This window comes from Nerophis ophidion, linkage group LG18, assembly GCF_033978795.1.
Source record: "Nerophis ophidion isolate RoL-2023_Sa linkage group LG18, RoL_Noph_v1.0, whole genome shotgun sequence".
NCBI classification, from domain to species: domain Eukaryota; kingdom Metazoa; phylum Chordata; class Actinopteri; order Syngnathiformes; family Syngnathidae; genus Nerophis; species Nerophis ophidion.
The window spans coordinates 8,983,247-9,004,614 of NC_084628.1; the positions used below are offsets into that span (position 1 = coordinate 8,983,247).

Below are 21,368 nucleotides of genomic sequence, written 5' to 3' on the forward strand. Positions count from 1 at the left end.
TCATGACCCAAAGCTCATGACCATAGGTGAGGATGGGAAAGTAGATCGACCGGTAAATTGAGAGCTTTGCCTTCCGGCTCAGATCGTTCTTCACCACAACGGATCGGTACAACGTCCGCATTACTGAAGACGCCGCACCGATCCGCCTGTCGATCTCACGATCCACTCTTCCCTCACTCGTGAACAAGACTCCTAGGTATTTGAACTCCTCCACTTGGGGCAGGGTCTCCTCCGAACAGAGATGTTGAAATGCGGAGCAAGCACTCTTCATTCTCTAGCAGGTGACTTTTCAAATGATGCTACATATTAGCAGTAATGCTACTTTTGGTAACAACGCATCTGCCCCACATTTGACAAATTAAAAGTTGTCTATTCGATTCTAATTTTCAAGAACCTGCTTATTCAATCAATCGCAGCTGGACTACTTGGTTTGTCTTGGAAGACGTTTTCGCCTCGCATTAGAGTAGGGTTCATCAGTTCGTGCTCATAGACTTAGAGTGGTCAAATTTAGTCTAGCCGCTGGTGCCAAAACCCACAATGTTTATACTCCAAAACCAAGAGGGTGTGCCTGGGCAAGGATGGTTTTGCCCTGTCGTAGTGAGAAAAACAACTGTATTGAAGCAAAAGCGCAATCCTACTGTCCAAGCCAACGACAGTCGTTGAAGTGTAATTCCCCCTCGTTAGCATTGAGGTATTGGCTGTGTATCGACTTCAACCAGTCCCAAAATAGTCGGAATCCCCCACATAAGCATTCCATTCAGTTGTAAACTAATGGCGCAAATGACATTCTGGTCATTGTACTGGGATGTTGTGTTGGTTAAAAAATCTTCTGAGTTTTCCAGATAGACCTGATACATATGGAATGACAATATTTTTGCGTCCGTCACATTTTTCCCCTGTCATCCACTTTTTGTGGAGTGGATGAGTAGGAAAAAGGTGACAGTCTGACTCAGTGGTTCTCAACCTTTTTTCAGTGATGTTCCCCCTGTGAACATTTTTTTAATTGAAGTACCCCCTAATCAGAGTAAAGCATTTTTTGTTTAAAAAAAGAGATAAAGAAGTGAAATACAGCACTATGTCATCAGTTTATGATTTATTAAATTGTATAACAGTGCAAAATATTGCTCATTTGTAGTGGTCTTTCTAGAACTATTACGAAAAAAAGATTGAAAAAATAACTAAAAACTTGTTGATAAATAAACAAGTGATTCAATTATAAATAAAGATTTCTACACATAGAAGTAATCATCAACTTAAAGTGCCCTCTTTGGGGATTGTAATAGAGATCCATCTGGATTCATGAACTTACACAAAACAAATGAATCCTTATCAATAATTATGGCACATGTCCACAAAAAATATAGCTGTCAACACTGAATATTGCATTGTTGCATTTCTTTTCACAGTTTATGAACTTACATTCATATTTTGTTGAAGTATTATTCAATAAATATATTTATGAAGGATGTTTTAGTTGTTGCTATTTTTAGAATATTTAAAAAAATTCTCTTGTACCCCTTGGCATACCTTCAAGTACCCCCAGAAGTACGCGTACCCCCATTTAAGAACCACTGATTTAAAGACCCACGGTACATTCTAAAAATATCATTAAAATAAACAACAATATAAACAAAAGCGAAATAAAAAAGCCTAAAGGCTAAATGTTATTTAGAAAAAGTTGCAACGTTGACTAATAATACAAAGCTGTTTTTTTTTCTTTCAAACTGTTATTGCTCAAAACATAATATTGAATCAAAATCAATGTTATGAATTATTGACCTATCCAAGGTTCTCATTACTTCACATCAAATATTCCACTAAGAAAAATATTTTTGGTGGAAGACTTTGCAAATTTGGTAAATAAATAACCAAAAAATGCATATTTTGTTGTTTTCTTACTGTACCGAAAATGAACCGAAGCAGGACCTCTGAACCGAGGTACGTATCGAACCGAAATTTTTGTATACAGTTACACCACTAGTAAAAACATTAAAGGCCTACTGAAACCCACTACTACCGACCACGCAGTCTGATAGTTTATATATCAAAGATGAAATATTAACATTGCAACACATGTCAATACAGCCTTTTTAGTTGACTAAATTGCAATTTTAAATTTCGCGCAAAGTATCCTGTTGAAAACGTCGGTATGATGATGCGTATGATGACGCGTGCGCGTGATGTCTCGGATTGTAGCGGACATTTTCTTCCAGCCCGATCCCAGCTATAAATCGTCTGCTTTAATCGCATAATTACACAGTATTCTGGACATCTGTGTTGCAGAAGCTTTTGCAATTTGTTCAATTAATATTGGAGACTACAAAGAAGAACGCTGTAGGTGGGAAGCGGTGTATTGCGGCCGGCTGTAGCAACACAAACACAGCCGGTGTTTCTTTGTTTACATTCCCTAAAGATGACGGTGAAGCTTTAATATGGAACAGAGCGGTCAAACGAACATGTTTTTCTACCACATGTCAACCGGCAGGTTTCGGTGAGAAAATTGTGGTAATAAGTCGGATCTTACCGTAGACATGAGCGGAGCTTGCGTCGTTCCTCGTGCACCTGTCAAAGAAGCAGCTACGGATTCTCTTGCCCCCTCCGACCGGCCGCCCCCGAACGTGGGATGCTTCCACCGTCGAGGAGGGGGGAAAAAAAGCTCAGCCCGGCCCGACCAGCTGCCTTCGCTTCGCCTCGTCGAGAAACGTGGCTTCCCTCACAGACACTGGCGGTCAACACACCCCTCCGACTTTCACGTACGACTATATAATCTCACTAAAACACTAGTAACACAATAAGCAGATAAGGGATTTTCCAGAATTATCCTAGTAAATGTGTCTAATAACATCTGAATCGCTCCCACTGCCCTTTTTTTTTTTTTTTCCTCTAGTCCAGGGGCGCTCACACTTTTTCTGCAGGCGAGCTACTTTTCAATTGACCAAGTCGAGGAGATCTACCTCATTCCTATTTATAATTTATATTTATTTATTTATGAAAGAGACATTTTTGTTAACAAGTTAATGGTGTTTAATGATAATACAAGCATGTTTAACACACATAGATTCCTTACTTTCATGAAGACAAGAATATAAGTTGGTGTATTTGATTCTGATGACTCGCATTGATTGGAATTAGACAGTGGTGCTGATAACGTCCGCATTTTCAAATGGAGGAAAAAAAAAGTCCTCCTTTCTGTCTAATACCACATGAAAGTGGTTGGATTTGGCATCTCATTTGTCCAACTTGCATACTCGTTTTTAAACACTTTGTTATGAGAGTAGCATATGTGTGTGGCCCTTTAATGTCCGGCAGCAGGTGAGTGACGTCAGTGAGTGTGCGGGTGGGCAAGCAAGTGAGAAAGCGGTCGCTGAGGGCGGGGGAGAAATACATTGGCATCAAACTCCGTAGCTTGCTAGCTTGTGCACGCTAGCTTTCTGAGACTCTTATTTTGTTAGCACAGGCAGGATGAAACAGGTCTTTTATGGTGAAGACAGGAACTGTGCTGTCGGTCTTTAGAGTTTTGACAGTAGGTACGGAGTCTCTAGAAATAAGAACGTCAAACAACTGACGAAAGTGAAGTCTTGGTATGATTGATGATTGCTCATTTTTATGTATATTTTTTAATGCCTGGCTTGAGATCGACTGACACACCCTCCGAGATCGACCAGTCGATCGCGATCGACGTAATGGGCACCCCTGCTCTAGTCCTTCACTCTCACTTTCCTCATCCACGAATCTTTCATCCTCGCTCAAATTAAATGGGGAAATCGTCGCTTTCTCGGTCCGAATCGCTCTCGCTGCTGGTGGCTATGATTGTAAACAATGTAAGGATGTGAGGAGCTCCACAACCCGTGACGTCACACGCACATCGTCTGCTACTTCCGGTACAGGCAAGGCTTATTTATCAGCACCAAAAGTTGCAAACTTTATTGTCGATATTCTCTACTAAATCCTTTCAGCAAAAATATGGCAATATCGCGAAATAATCAAGTATGACACATAAAATGGACCTGCTATCCCCTTTTAAATAAGAACATCTCATTTCAGTAGGCCTTTAAGTAGATCAATGCCAGAAACGCAACACTTTGCTTACCTTGGTGGTGTCATCGTGGGAGCGTTGATAGCGTTTCCAGCGGCAACCGTAGATCCCAGTGATACAGGACAAACACAGCTGCCGCTCATAGACTTGGAGGGGTTGGTGTTTGACCATCCTCCTTCCGTCAGTCCTCCTCCCGCAAGTCAAACATCCCACTGATCAGAAGGACACTGTAATGCAATAAGAAGGACACTAGATTATTCATATTTGAGATGGATGAAGGGATCAATACATGCTGGACCAGCTATGACGAAGCAGGCCTTTGTCAGGTGAAGTTGTATCTCAGCAGCGTGGAGCCTTTCATAAAAGACCCGCTGTCAGGAAGTCAATAATATAAACAAGGCCTCACTTAAGAGAAGCTGCTGATTCAGCACTGACACTCAATCAGCTACAATATGACAACATGGCTCACACAAGTTTATGGGTTTGTCATCGTGGGCGACGTTTTAACGCGGCAGCACGATAACACTTCCTGCTGTAATCATGCAGGCAGTCTGAAGCTGTGGGAAGTTGCTCATAAGCATCTGCTGCAGCGGTGGCCTTTCCTGTTATTAGTGCAACTGCTCTATGGAGGGCGGGTCGGAAGGGGCCAAGAGGACATCAAGAAGCAAGACCACCTCAAGTACACAGCATCCCACGCTTCTTTAAAGAGATTCAATCCGCTGTGTGTAGGTTTTGACATTAATACACGTTTTGCCTGGCCAACTCCACGCCATAGTGCAGAGGCTTTTACACTACTAGTAATTATCATTTATCCAAAGACATATCTAAATTAATCAGCATTATTTTGACACCAATAATCATAATAATATATAATAACAATGCAAGTAACTAGTATCCATCCATCCATTTTCTACCGCTTATTCCCTTTCGGGGTCGCGGGGGGCGCTGGCGCCTATCTCAGCTACAATCGGGCGGAAGGCAGGGTACACCCTGGACAAGTCGCCACCTCATCGCAGGGCCAACACAGATAGACAGACAACACTCACACTCACATTCACACACTAGAGCCAATTTAGTGTTGCCAATCAACCTATCCCCAGGTGCATGTCTTTGGAAGTGGGAGGAAGCCGGAGTACCCGGAGGGAACCCACGCATTCACGGGGAGAACATGCAAACTCCACACAGAAAGATCCCGAGCCTGGATTTGAACCCAGGACTGCAGGAACTTCGTATTGTGAGGCAGACGCACTAACCCCTCTTCCACCGTGAAGCCGTAACTAGTATATAAACCTTTATTTCTCATTAAAGTATAACTGTTGACTAGGGCTGAGCGATATATCGATATAAACGATATATCGCGGGTTTGTCTCTGTGCGATATAGAAAATGACTATATCGTAATATTCGAGAATACGTTCTCACGCTGTTGCTTTTAGCTGCGGGCATTACACTGCAGGCGTTTCTCACTCCTTCTCTTCTTCTCACAGAAACGTAAAACAAGCCCGCCTTCTTACTGTCACGCGTCTAGCGTCATACGCCCTCGCCGAGCAGAGAGGTAGCAGCATGGCTAATGTTAGCTGAGGCAGGTGGCGCAAGGGGGAGCCGTGCGAGTGACATTACAAGAGAGAGAAGGTGCCAAACTGATCAAAAATGGTGGAAGAACAATTAATGCCCAAAAAAAACAGCAGGGGCTCCATTATCTGGCGGTGGTTTGGCTTCAAGCGGGAAGATATTCAGCAGACAACAGCAATATGCAAAGTATGCAGCAGAAGTGTTGCTACAAAAGGAAGCAACACTACTAACTTGTTCTTTCATTTAAAAAAAGTCAGAGAATGAAGAGTGTTTAATGAATAAAGTTTTGGTAAATTGACTTAGTTGTAATTTCGTTCTTTGCATGAAAGTTTAAAAGTAGCATATATTATTGCAGTATGAACAAGAATGTTTTAATGTAGATACATAGAATCATCATACTGCTGCGATTATATGCATCAAATGTTCATTCAAGGCTAAGGCAAAATATCGAGATATCGTATATTGCGATATGGCATAAAAATATCGAGATATTAATAAAAGCCAATATCGCCCAGCCCTACTGTTGATTGATTGATTGATTGATTGACCATTGTACTGTAATTGGAATGTAAATAACTTTTTGTAATCCTAAACATCCATCCATTTTCTACCGTTTGTCCCTTTTGGGGGTGCTGAAGCCTATCTCAGCTGCATTCGGGAGGAAGGCGAGGTACACCCTGAAAAGTCGCCACCTCATCGCAGGGCCAACACAGATAGACAGACAACATTCACACTCACATTCACACACTAGGGCCAATTTAGTGTTGCCAATCAACCTATCCCCAGGTGCATGTCTTTGGAAGTGGGAGGAAGCCGGAGTACCCGGAGGGAACCCACGCATTCACGGGGGATAACATGCAAACTCCACACAGAAAGATCCCGAGCGCAGGATCGAACCCAACACATTAACACAAAAAATAAAGTGAACTCTAATTTCTGGAAGCAAAACTTCAACTTGAATAAATAGTTAACATCTTAAGTGCATTTTTTTCATAGTTGGAAACACTCGGTTGGGCGTTTTTTAGAGCGGCGGGTTTGGGGTGTTGCCATTAAGGCATTCTTGCTCACTCGTCCGTGTTGATGGGCTCATATTGCCCATCCGGTTTGAAGCTGAAATATCCCCACAACAGAGCATTTGGCTTTGTAATCAATATTTTTTCCTCTTAATTCTTCTTACTTTGCTAAACTTCTCACGAGCGAGTCGCGAGTACGGAAGCAATGTCCGTGAATCCTGTGTGTGTAAGCAAGTGATGCCGCGTTCAGTTTATTCTACTGTTAAATAAACGTGCTCAGGTGCCGAGAGCGATGCACAGCGTTAGACTTCTTTCTCTCGGTGTAAAACGAGAGACAAAGAAAACTAACGTTGCAAATTATGGATGCCGGCAAAGTTATCGATTGAATTTTCATTTATTGTTCGATTTATTGACTTACTGTGGTCCAGGCCTACAAACAAGTCATCAGTTAATCAATGTTTATTTATATAACCCTAAATCACAAGTGTCTCAAAGGGCTGCACAAGCCACAACGACATCCGCGGTTCAGCGCCCACATAAGGGCAAGGAAAAACTCACAACCCAGTGGGACATCTATGAGAATGACTATGAGAAACCTTGGAGAGGACCGCAAATGTGGGTGATCCCCGGCCCTCTAGAGGAGACCGGATGTAATGGATGTCGAGTGGGTCTAACATAATATTGTGAAAGTTTAGTCCATAGTGGCTCTAACATAATAGTGAGAGTCCTAAAGTATAAAGTAACATTTTTACACCTGTGCCAACAAATCAGTGTTCAATCTTATTCATATGGTGCCATTTTATAACAAACGTTATCTCCAGGAGCGCTGCACCAAATGATCATTACTTAAAATCGATAAATCTATCAATTATTTTTTTCGATTAATTCGTAAATCTAATTTATTTTTGTATCCGTTTTTTATTGTTGTGGTGAACCACATTTAACGAATACATTCCCTAAAAAAAACTGACTTCCTCTGGCATTCTGGAAAATTGCTTTTGATTAGTGAAGGGTACCATTCACATTTGAGCCGATATCGTGCCTATAACCGATACCTGGGACAGGTACTTGACAAAACTTTCAAATGCAAAATATATTTGAAAAAGACCTAGTAAAAATGTTTCCAATGGAATTTGAAACACTGTGATAGGCCAAAAATTAAGGAAGCTGTTATCATAAATGCATTGAATGCATGAAATAAAAAGTAAATGTATTAAAGTAACCAAAAGAAAACCACTTAATGGAAAACATTTAACTTGAGATTGTATAATTTCTAATTATTTAATTATGTTCAGTAGCAATGTTACAATTACTATAAAAATAACTTTTGACATCTATATTTCCTGGAATTTTCAAATGGGGTTTTCAACAGAGGGTTTTCTGAAAAGGAAATCTATTTACTTAATAAAAACATCATAAAATGCCATTTACAGCGAAAAAATGCGCATTATAGTATGATACTATCGGACCATAGTGGTGTCAAGCGTATAACCGAATGACGGCAGCAAGCATCATGGCTGCTGCCTCGAAAGGACATTCAACTATGATGGAATTTACAGACTGCCTTTATATTTCAGGATTTTAAAGACAGACCATTAAACAAACACTAGTACATATAAGTAAGGTGATATTAACTTATATTCGTGTATATTTCTTTACAATCTTGTGATATAAAATTGTGTGTGTCGATTTTTTTGGGACAAGCGGAAGAAAATGGATGGATGGATGGATTTTTTCGCCGTTTTCATACAGAACTTAAAGTTTCGATGTCGAGGCACTCCCGGAAAATGTCAACTACGTCATCAACCTATGTGCTCATCGATTGGTACAAAAATAAATACCGTATTTTTCGGAGTATAAGTCGCACCTGCCGAAAATGCATAATAAAGCAGGAAAAAAACATATATAGGTCGCATTTTTGGGGGAAATTAATTTGATAAAATCCAACACCCTAAGAATAGACATTTGAAAGGCAATTTAAAATAAATAAAGAATAGTGAACAACAGGCTGAATAAGTGTACGTTATATGAGGCATAAATAACCAACTGAGAAGGTGCCTGGTATGTTAACGTAACATATTATAGTAAGAGTCATTGAAATAACTATAACATATAGAACACGCTATACGTTTACCAAACAATCTGTCACTCCTAATCGCTAAATCCCATGAAATCTTATACGTCTAGTCTCTTACGTGAATAAGCTAAATAATATTATTTGATATTTCACGGTAATGTGTAAATAATTTCACACATAAGTCGCTCCTGAGTATAAGTCGCACCCTTGGCCAAACTATGAAAAAATTGTGACTTACAGTCCGAAAAATACGGTACTTGGAGAAAACGACGACGCACAGGGAGGTCCGGTCCGATGGCCATGGATGAAGCACTGGCTGTCCAGAGTTTGGACCTAGGATGGACCACTCGCCTGTGTATCGGTTGGGGACATCTCTACGCTGCTGATCCGACTCCGCTTGGGATGGTTTCCTGTGGACGGGACTCGCGCTGCTGTCTTGGATCCGCTTTGAACTGAACTCTCGTGGCTGTGTTGGATCCACTATGGATTGAACTTTCACAGTATCATGTTAAACCCTCTCGACATCCATTGCTTTCGGTCCCCTAGAGGGGAGGGGGTGGGGGGGTGTACTCATAGTCATCATTGTCACAGACGTCCCACTGGGTGTGAGTTTTCCTTGCCCTTATGTGGGTTCTTCCAAGGATGTCGTAGTGGTTTGTGCAGCCCTTTGAGACACTTGTGATTTAGGGCTATATAAATAAACATTGATTGATTGATTGATTGACATCACCTGGTACTGGGTGGTCACAAGCCGCCGCAGCAATAGAGATAAGTAGGTCAGCGACTGACTGTCCTGGGAATTAATACTGGTACTGTTTGAGTTGGCTGAGTCAGCAATCGGACGTGACATCAGGTGCAACAAAGGCATCGAAAGAAGGCAGTGTTTAATTTTACAAGAATCAATACCCGGTGTTACTTGGTTTGTCAGTCAGTGCCTATGAAAGTACAAATAAGTTTAAGTATCCTTAAAATTGATTCCGTTTATTAAAGTGCTTTTGTGAGAGACCATATATTACAACCAATCAAGCTGACAAATGCTTTTCAGTCCCATAAAACGTGGATGCCGAATTTTGTGGCAATCCGGCTAAACCCTGCAAAGTTTGCTCAGTGTGCAAAGGCATTTCAATTTAAATTTGATTTATGGGGTTCAATAGCACCACCACCAAGTGTTGTATTTCTTACAAAAGTAAAAGTACAAGCAACACAGTTGGAGTGCATGTTTTGGCAAACACTAACGGGATTTGTGTGAAGCCGTCCAGGAGTAAAAAAAAGCCTACACAAACAGAACGACTTACATAAACTGTATGAATATTATCTGTTTAGCCACTTATCTAAAAAAACTGAATTGAATTTATCAGAATAAAAATTATTCAAAAAGTATCAGAGACAAGAGGGCGTAATGTATTTTAAAAAAAAGTTATTTTGTTCTTCTACACTTTGACAACTCAACAATTTTGTTGGCATGGCTACAAAACAACAAACTTGCGATTGTTCAGACAGGTATGAACCATCACACTCTCGGGATTGGTTTGAGGAAATAACTTCCAACGAATAAAAAAAAAAAAAAAAATGCTTGGATTGGAGTCAGTATTTGCCTGAAATAAATAATAAATATAATAAATCTCATTGCGTTTGCACCACAGGAAGATCCCGATTATTTCTGCAGGAAATCAAGCAGTGGTTGAATTTAGAGACGCTACACAGAAAAAAAATAAAACCCTTAGACAGCGCCTGTCATCTCATTTTCTGCTGCTTCGCTTCCTGTGATCAAAAAAATTGCAGTGAGGAAAAAGAGGAGGAAACGTTTCAGCATTTTCCTTGGAAGACAAAAAAGTGTCACGACAAAAGCAAAAGTGCCAATCACAATTTTCTATTGAGGCGTTTCAAACAAAACAATTCATTAAGCAAGTGGGAAAATGACAAGTTTATACCTGTTTAAAAGAATGTCATCCCATTTGTCAATTAAAATAATATCTTATGACTGCATTCACTTTGATGCTTGATATTCTACAGCAAAACCAACTTTTGCTCCCTACTGGTACCTGTTTTTGTGGATTTGGGATCTGCGTAAGTCCTGAAAATTTGAAATCAAATCATTGACGCATGGCAAAGATATTTATAAAACAATATTGCCTTCCATCATAGTTCCTCCAAATAAGCCGTTTGGAATTTGGCCAATTTGTGACGTTTTTACCCAATTGTGACGTCTCATGTTGAGGGATCTCTTGTCTTGTTTTTTTCTGTCTTGTGAATTGCATGTTTTAGTTTGAAAAGTAACTCTCCTCTCGTTTCAGGTCACTTGCCCTTCTTTTTGTGTCATCACTCTGACGTCATCCCTGATCCCTGATTGTTTCCACCTGTTCCCCATTACCCGCATGTGTCTTATAAGCCCACGCCTCCCTTTGTTCTGTGTCAGATTGTCTCATTTGCTCGTGCCTCTAGCATCCTGTCCAAGCCTTGCCTCGTCTCTTCTTTGAAAATCTTGATCCTGAATTCCCTTCTTGATATTTTGAGTTTTCTTTTTCTCCTCCTCAGCAGAGTGATTTTGGTTATTTAGTTTTGCAGCCGAAGTGGTGCGTTTTCAGTTTTTTATAAATGATAAATGGGTTGTACTTGAATAGCGCTTTTCTACCTTCAAGGTAGTCAAAGCGCTTTGACACTACTTCCACATTTACCCATTCACACACACATTCACACACTGATGGAGGGAGTGAAGTGAATTATATTTATATAGCGCTTTTCTCTAGTGACTCAAAGCGCTTTTTACATAGTGAAACCCAATATCTAAGTTACATTTAAACCAGTGTGGGTGGCACTGGGAGCAGGTGGGTAAAGTGTCTTGCCCAAGGACACAACGGCAGTGACTAGGATGGTGGAGGCGGGAATCGAACCTGCAACCCTCAAGTTGCTGGCACGGCCACTCTACCAACCGGGCTATACCGGAGGGAGCTGCCATGCAAGGCGCCAACCAGCACCCATCAGGAGCAAGGGTGAAGTGTCTTGCTCAGGACACAACGGACGTGACGAGGTTGGTACTAGGTGGGATTTGAACCAGGGACCCTCGGGTTGCGCACGGCCACTCTTCCACCGCGCCACGCCGTCCTACAGTTCTTCCTTTTTCTCAACTTTTTGAGTGAAACCTTTTTTTATATAAGGTAAGATACAGTGTAGAAGTTTTTAAGCCATTGTTTTTTCCTCCTTTTGGAGCGTTTTTTTGTTTATGATAAATTTCAGAGATTATATCCTGCGCCAAGTTTAGTTTGTTATTGTTTTTTGTGTTTCCTCCTTTCGGAGTGATTTTCAGTTGTTCCTTTTGTGGAACCTTCTTTCGCCGACTAGTCAGGTTATAGCCTATGTTGATTTTCCCTGACCGAGAGGTGAAAAGAAACTTTCAAAATAAAAGCCTGCCAGATTGTTCCGTACTCTGCATCGGAGTCCCATTTTTGACCAAGCCTAAACACATGTATGGTAAAAATTTACTCAAAGATTTGCACGACTCTGTTGTTGTAGTCAAACATTGTAGTCAATAAGCTCCTTATTTTTCTTCATCCTCTTGTAGTGAGGCAAACTGGCTCGTACATGCACACGCATCCTCCTCCGCTGTTGCCATTTCTAATACTAAGTAGCGGATAGTTCTAAACTATATGTCTCAGTAGACTCCATATGGGAGTGCTAAAAACTACTATATGGCTGACTGGGAGAAGACGCAGTCAAAGTGGAGCCATGCAAATTAGACAACCCACAAAATTGAGCATCCTGAAGAGGTGGTCAGAAAAGTGGCTTGAAGATGGTTTGTAAAAACATTAATGCTAAATTTAGACCAAACAACCACCATTACATGTTATGCAGACCAGTGTTTATCAACCTTTTTTGAGCGAATGCACATTTTTGGCGGTGAAAAAATGCGGAGGCACACCACCAGCAGAATTCATTAAAAAATGACATTAAAAAGTCGTTGTCGCAATTATTGAATATGACTTCAAACCATAACCAAGCATGCATCACTATAGCTCTTGTCTCAAAGTAGGTGTACTGTCACCACCTGTCAAATCACACCCTGACTTATTTTGACTTTTTTGCTGCTTTCCTGTGTGTAGTGTTTTATTTCTTGTCTTGCGCTCCTATTTTGGTGGCTTTTTCTCTTTTTTGGTATTTTCCTGTCGCAGTTTCAGGTATTCTTTCGAGCGATATTTCCCCCCATCTGCTTTGTTTTAGCGATCAATATTATTTCAATTCGGATGTACATTGTGGACGCCGTTTTTGCTCCACAGTAAGTCTTTGCTGTCGTCCAGCATTCTGTTTTTGTTTACTTTGTAGCCATCAGTTTTCAGCGTAGCCTTCCCTAAGCTCCAATGCCTTTTCTTAAGGGCACTCACATTTTTGTTTATTTTGGGTTTAAGCATTGGAAACCTTTTTACCTGCACCCTACCTCCCTCTGTTTCTGGCATCTACAAAGCAATTACCTACCGGCTGCCACCTACTGATATGGAAGAGTATTAGATGGTTACTCTGCCAAGCTTTAGACAGCACAGACACTCAACAACAACACATCACTTGCAGACTATAATTACTGGTTTGCAAAACATATTTTTAACCCAAATAAATGAAATTAGATAATCTCCCATGGCACACCAGACTGTATCTCACAGCACACCAGTGTGCCGCGACACAGTGGTTGAAAAACACAAAGATGTAAATGTAAGAGTTTTTTTCCGTCATGATATGACCCCATCCATTCATCCATTTTCTACCGCTTGTCCTTTTCTTTTAAAGGCTTTCCTCTTTAAGCTAGGAAGACATATAAAGATTTAAAATGTAAGAAATTTAGATTTAGGAATTATTTTTTTTAATTATAATATGACCCCATCCATTCATCCATTTTCTACCGCTTGCCTTTTCTTTTCAGGGCTTTCTTCATTATGCTAGGACAGGGATCGGGAAACTTTTTGGCTGAGAGAGCCATGAAAGCCAAATATTTTAAAATGTATTTCCGTGAGAGCCATATCATATTTTTTAACACTGAATACATCTAAATGCATGCATTTTTAATCAATAACAACATTTGTAAAGTACAATAAGTCTCCTATTATTTTTTTTAACATTTTTATTCTGAACCTAACCAATAATAAATAAAATACTTCTTACCAATAATGCGACTTCTTGAACAGGTGCAGTAGAAAATGGATAAATGGATGGATTAAAAACATGACAATATTTTATATTTTGAACGTTATTTTTAACACTTTGATTACCAGCAAAATTGTGCATTACTTATCGTGTAAAACATGGGTGTCAAACTCAAATTTGGCCCGCCGTGTAATTTCATTTGGCCCTTGAGGCAATAATAAATTAACATTAGAGCTGGCCCGCCGGTATTATACAGTGGCGGTGCTGCTGTATCATTGCATTCAACGCTAATTCTCATACTTGCCAACCCTCCTGATTTTTCCAGGAGAATCCCGAATTTCAGTGCCCCCCCACCCCCGAAATCTCCCGGCGCAGCCATTCTCCCGAATTTCCAACCGGACAACAATATTGGGGGCGTGCCTTAAAGTTACTGCTTTTAGCATCCTCTACAACCTGTCATCACGTCCGCTTTTCCTCCATACAACAGCGTGCCGGTCCAGTCACGTAAAATATGCGGCTTCTCCACACACACACGTAAATGCAACGCATACTTGGTCAACAGCCATACAGGTCACACTGAGGGTGGCCGTATAAACAACGTTAACACTGTTACACCACACTGTGAACCCACACCAAACAAGAATGACAAACACATTTCGGGAGAACATCCGCACCGTAACACAACATAAACACAACAGAACAAATACCCAGAACCTCTTGCTGCACTAACTCTTCCGGGACGCTACAATATACACCCCCCGCTACCAACAAAACTCGAGTTTGCATGTCACTATAAAGTTATACAAGCCTTGTTTGTTCAATATTCAATGCAAAACTTGTTTGGGTCCCTATTAAAAGGTTAAGTTGTTCAACTTTGGCCCGCGACTTTGTTCAGTTTAGAACTTTGGCCCACTCTGTATTTGAGTTTGACACCCCTGGTAAGATTTACCTGAGAGCCAGATGCAGTCATCAAAAGAGCCACATCTGGCTCTCGGGCCATAGGTTCACTACCCCTGTGCTAGGAGGATATATAAAGATTTTGTGGGTTTTTTTTGTTTTGTTTTTGGTTTAAGCAAAAAGTACAATGCACATTTGTAGTTATTGTCTGAGGAAGAACCCATTTCACTTTGGTACAGAGTAGGTTGAGGATGAGACATCTATTTGGACTGTTTGCTGTTAAACAAACAGAGATCACTAGGGTCCATAAGTGGGTTATACCATGAATTGATTAACGTGGAGCCCGACTTAAACAAGTTGAAAAACGTATTCGGGTGTTACCATTTAATGGTCAATTGTACGGAATATGTACTGAACTGTGCAATCTGCTAATATAAGTTCCAATCAATCAATCAATCCTTATGGAACCCCTTTAAGTCCTTTCCTTTTTGTCAAGTACAAATGTTTTTATAAAGTGATTTGTATACTTGTTTACTTGAGATGCAGTCAGTTGTCATTTGTTCAATGTCTATAGTCATACTAGTGATGTTACCCAAGGTTCCATTTTAGGTCCTCTCTTTTTTGTCAACCTGGCAATTAAATTGATGGGCTGCGAGTTTAGCTTAAAAAAAAGAACCCAATGGAGCAGATTCCTAAAAACACTGGAGTGCTGACATAGAAGTGATCTTTGACTGGCTTTATTTCAAGGGTCCTTAAAAACAGAAGAGCGCTCCTGTAAGGCTGACAAAAATAAAATTTCTACTGTGGATGACCCTGGTTCTCTGGAATATACAAAATAAGACCATAAGCGAATGGAAACGTTGCGCCACTTGGTCCTTATCATTCTGGAAATGTGGCCCCCGAAACAGTTTAGGTTACAGTTTAGAAAAGGTTTAGCCTTCCCCACCTCATAAGATTTTTGGAATACGAGCGGTCTGTCGGTTAAATGTTATGCTTTAGGTTGCGTGCAAAAATTCGGGTTACGAACCTCCCCATCATTAGTTGGCGTAGTGAACGTCACACTGAAAACCACAAGATCCGACGAACACTTTCAATGTCTGATTCGCTAACATTAGCTAGCAAGACTTTGATTTTCCAACAATTGGTCTGAAGAAACTGAGTGTGAAAGACAGTACTAAGAAAAAAAAGCAGAGGAGTTAAAGAATTAAAGAAAGAAATCCTAGAAAAGTATGTGTAGCTCTCCTGGCGAAGCAGCACAAGCACTGCTAGTCTAGCAAAAGGAGTCAAAGGCTATAATAACGCCATAACAAGGGAGCTAAACATACTAATCAGAAGCTGCTGGTGGTGTGGTTGACGGAGAGTTGCCTTAGAAGTCTGCTCTCCAAGGTCAATTCTGTACATTATTATTGCATTACTTCATAGAACTACTGTAGTTGTTTGCAGTACAGTCTATTAAACATTGTTTGTAAAACAATATTTGTTATCTAGAAGTTTACCTAATAGCATGTAACATGTTAAATTGGTAGTGTTTCTTGGTGCAGAATGGAATAAAATACATTTCACTGTGGATTCAAAAAAGCAACAGCCTGCATGTTAACTTCTAGTTAAACAGGTGACATATTAACTTTTCCTTGTTACATTTACAGCTTTTGCACATAAAAAAAAAAAAGTTGTTGGCTTTTTGTTTAAATGCATTTTTAGAATGTTCTGAGGGTCACACTTTGCACACCTCTGTGATAAGCCAACCTCAGATACATTTCAAGGTAAATTGAATAGATTTTTAGTCCCTATGGCAGGGGTCGGGAACCTTTTTGGCTGAGAGAGCCATGAAAGCCAAATATTTTAGAATGGATTTCCGTGAGAGCCAAATAATATTTTTAACACTGAATACAACTGTCAGGTTCAAACACTGATGACATCTATTAAACAGACAAGAAGCAAGGAATTAAACAGAGACTGGATTCAATTTAGCTCAAAGAGGAGAAACGCGTAGACATGTACAGTGTCGTCCCACGCTCTTTTATTTGGACTTTCCCTGATTAAAACAACTAAATGCGTGCATCTCTTATTCTTTTTGATAACATGGTTATTCTGAAGGTAACCAATAATAAATACAATTATTTTGACCATTAATGCGACTTCTTGAACAAGTGCGATAGAAACGAATGGATGGATTAAAATGCATGAGAATGTTTTATATTTTGAACGTTATTTTTAACACTGATTACCAGCGGAATTATTATTATTTATCGTGTTAAGCAACGTCAGCTAAGATTTATCTGTGTCATGATCCACTACTTGGATCATGGCATGTTCTGGTTTTGTTCTGTTGTGTTAAATAAATAAATGATAAATGGGTTGTACTTGTATAGCGCTTTTCTGCCTTCAAAGTACTCAAAGCGCTTTGACACTACTTCCACATTCACACACTGACGGAGGGAGCTGCCACGCAAGGCGCCAACCAGCACCATCAGGAGCAAGGGTGAAGTGTCTTGCTCAGGACACAAATGACGTGACGAGGTTGGTACTAGGGGGGGATTGAAGCAGGGACCCTCGGGTTGCACATGGCCATCACCCTGTTTAGTATTTGACGTCCTTAGTTCCTGGTGGCACTTCCTGTTTTGTTTCTGTTGCCTAGTTACGCATTTAGTGTCACCTGTCTCTTGTTTGTCGTCGCACACCTGCTTCCTAATTTTCTGTCCCTACTTGAGCCTGCCCTTTTTGTTCATTCGTCCTCGCAGTGTAGTTCGCTTTCCATGCAACAGGTGACGTCGCTTTCCCAGTTGTGGTAATACCCTTTTGTACTCAATTAGCTTCCATGCTATTTTGTTTGTTTGTTTCCCTAGCTCACATGCTAGGGTCTTTTGTTCCTTCAAGCTCACATGCTAGTTCTGTTGGTTTTTTATATAGTGCCATTGTGCAAGTCTTTTTGTTCTTAGTTTGTTCTTTAGTATATAAATAAATCTTCATTCCTACCTTTCCGCTGTGTTCCATTCCGCTTGCATCCACGAGAGCACGCAACTTCACCACGATGCCAGCGAAACGTCACAATCTGAGAACCAGATGCGGTCATCAAAAGAGCCACATCTGGCTCGAGAGCCGTAGGTTCCCCACCCCTGCCCTATGGTGTGAAAGTAACCTGTCTGAGGTTAGGACAAAAAAATTCAAAATATAAACTAATATATATAATATTTTCAGGGTATAGAGGAGCCCCAATTCTATTATACTTGTCTAAAGGGAGATACTTTGAAAGCCCTCCTGTTGGACCAAATCTCTTACATACAGTAAATGTCAGGGCCAGCCTAATAAAAGGTGCACGTGGATAACTTAAACATGACTCACAGATAGTGCCTTTGACAGGAACAATGAATAGATGTGAAGAGCTTACACAATGACATCATCTTGGCCATGACATAACAGCAAGAGATGATTATGTGATGTAAGAAAAATTGTACAAGATGCCAAAAATCATCTTCCAGCTCGATGCGTGATCTGACCAATGTTCTCAAGAGCTTGTTCAGAGTTGAAAAAGAGAACAAATGAAGGAAAAAAAAAAAAAAGCACTATGGGGGCTTGGCAGTATCGGACAGTGAGTGTGAGAGAGTTGATTAGTGACACATGAGCGATAAGCCTCGCCGACAACCAGCTTTGACAGTTATTACATCAGAGCTGCTAAAAGTCTGTTCAGTACCGACTAAGAGAGGACAGAGCGTCTTTAAAATGTTTACTTCTCAATTGACGGTGTTTATAAGGCATATTTTGCAGCTGTTCAATTTAGTAGTTGACAGTGTTGTCAAGTATATCCCCCTGAGAACAAGTCCTTTGCAGTTTATGGTATATTCATTTTGTCATAGTCACACTTTTTGTAAAAAAAATATTCGGTTCGGTAAATTTTCGGTACAGTAAGAAAACAACAAAATATAAATGTTTTGGTTATTTATTTACCAAATTTGTAAACAATAGCTTTATCTTTTTAAGATTGGGAACACTATAATAATTCTGCCCACGTTAATCAACATTAAACTGCCTCAAGTTGTTGCTCAGATACAATAAAATGACAAACCTTTATCTCTTCAACATATAAAGAGTGCAACATTAAACAGTTTCAAGTCAACTCATCATGCATAATTTATCACAGCATTTGGGAAGCTTGTCGTTGATTTTTATTATGTAAATGTTATATTTGTATCAACATGTGATAGCAGGGACCCTGCCATTCAAAAATAGGCTGCTACATTACTAATGATTCATGTAACTATAGCTGAAAAAATAGTACAATAGCAATACATAGGTTTTCGCTAGCGGCGATTACCCAGCCGCCATCTTGTGTGTCAAAACTTTGTTTACTCGTCTGCAGCAGTTTTCGAACTATTTTTCCACACTTTTGCAGCAGCAATGACGTCCACTTCGGGAAATTTGAAAGAAGTCGTAAAAGTTCCCTACAGACAAACGCTAGATGGGGTTTGCAAAGCCAGGTTTTTACAGAAATTGAAGGATATTGGCGATAAAGATCCGTATGAGATGGGAAAGCACGAATGGACTGCGGACTTCAAATGTTATCCTGATATAACTTACCCCGACATCGTCAACTATTTGGTGAACAATGTTAGTGCCTACACTCTGGATGAGCTCAAGGGCTACAAGTCGCTCGAAGCGTACAATTACTGCGTTCAAAAGACTCCGGCTTATTAGTGATTCCTAGAGCCCAAAAAAAGTCTGCGGGCTATAGAGCGTTTTCCGTTCGGGCTCCAGTACTCTGGAATGCCCTCCCGGTAACAGTTCGAGATGCTATCTCAGTAGAAGCATTTAAGTCTCACCTTAAAACTCATCTGTATACTCTAGCCTTTAAATAGACCTCCTTTTTAGACCAGTTGATCTGCCGCTTCTTTTCTTTCTCCTTGTGGAGGGGGTCCGGTCCGATGACCATGGATGAAGTACTGGCTGTCCAGAGTCGAGACCCAGGATGGACCGCTCGTCGGGACCCAGGATGGACCGCTCGCCTGTATCGATTGGGGACATCTCTACGCTGCTGATCCGCCTCCGCTTGAGATGGTCTCCTGTGGACGGGACTCTCGCTGCTGTCTTGGATCCGCTTTGAACTGAACTCTCGCGGCTGTGTTGGAGCCACTATGGATTGAACTTTCACAGTATCATGTTAGACCCGCTCGACATCCATTGCTTTCGGTCCCCTAGAGGGGGGGGGGTGCCCACATCTGAGGTCCTCTCCAAGGTTTCTCATAGTCAGCATTGTCACTGGCGTCCCACTGGATGTGAATTCTCCCTGCCCACTGGGTGTGAGTTTTCCTTGCCCTTTTGTGGGTTCTTCCGAGGATGTTGTAGTCGTAATGATTTGTGCAGTCCTTTGAGACATTTGTGATTTGGGGCTATATAAATAAACATTGATTGATTGATTGATTGATTGACTTTGTGTGTGGATGGGTACAGGAAATTAAACTAGCTACAATGGAAGATAAATGTGTGCTCATCGCTCGTGTTCGTCACTCTCAGAGATCAACTGATCCGTGTTAGGTGCCATGGGTCATATCAGAGAAGACGGGTCGTGTTTTATCAGGACACTGTACGTGTATGGCAGGAATTGGCGAAATATGATCACATGTTTCTGCATTGTTGTTTGCCATTGAAGCGAGCGTCAAGATGCGGGACAACACGACAGTCACACAGGAAAAATCTTACTGGCCACTTCCATGTGCAATCAAGAAAGTTGGGTACAAGACCATACAGGACATTAACTTCACATCCGCCAAGACAATGAAGAGAAAGCTAGACAAGGCAATCGTATCTGGAGATACACCGGCACCATTAAAACAGAGGAAACTACCGGAGGTACAGAAGTGGACACAAGATGAAATGTCAGATTTGTACAGAGAATTAAAATCCAAACGAAAAATTAAGCCTGTCTTACTTTCTCTGATTCCAGGATATGCAAAAGACAATCGTCCAGAAGCACTTGATAAAAAGTACACTAAAGTATTTTCAGAACTATATGATTCTAACTATGCAACTGCTGGGATATGGAAGTTTTAGGGTATCTTGATTTAATTCAGTCAAATTTTTTAAAAAATCGTCCAAAAATAAGCGGAGATTGCCTATATTATTTATAGAAGGTTATATTTGTGCAACAACAACGTCAGACGTCAAGCGTTATTAAGTACAAGCACAGGCACAGTAGTTGATATCCATTTTAACCATGACACATTTGTATCATCGATACAGAGAGCAACATAATTCAAAGTACCTGTTACAAAATGATCAAAGCAAACTTTATATTGTCGTTTTGCTGGATCAGGGGTAGATCCCACTCGATTGATTAGTTGCCCAGGACTAGAGCATGGACAAAACTTACTTTGCAAAGGTGTGACGCAAACAATGAAGCCAGAACGAGTGATCAACAAAGGCAGACTTAAATAGTAGGTGTGTCCCAAACAACAGAGGCAGGTGAAAATCATAAGTAACCATAGCTAGCCACAGGTTGCACCTTTCTGCCGACAGTTGCTCGGTTTCTTTTCCCTGTTTTACTATGACCTTAGGGATATCGTAGTACTTTGTTGTTCTTTGTCCTGAATTGGCGCGGTTTACACAGCCGTAAACGACACGTGTGACCCATTTCTCACAAAAATAACAACGGA

General features: G+C 40.6%; 1 protein-coding gene across 12 annotated transcripts in view; it reads right to left on the reverse strand.

Moving 5' to 3' along the window:
• The window catches only part of gdpd5b (glycerophosphodiester phosphodiesterase domain containing 5b), a 121,729-nt gene that overhangs the window by 74,646 nt on the left and 25,715 nt on the right, over positions 1-21,368 (reverse strand). For 11 of the 12 annotated variants that reach the window (XR_009802726.1, XR_009802721.1, XR_009802720.1 and 8 more), the window contains one exon: positions 4,091-4,263. Coding sequence is in view for 2 of the 12 variants with exons in the window: in XM_061878701.1 (XP_061734685.1) it covers positions 4,091-4,207 (117 nt within the window). In the remaining 10 variants the exon portion in view is untranslated. Of the gene's footprint in view, positions 1-4,090; positions 4,264-17,697; positions 17,843-21,368 lie in introns of all 12 variants that reach the window. The other variant, XR_009802725.1, reaches the window with a different exon arrangement.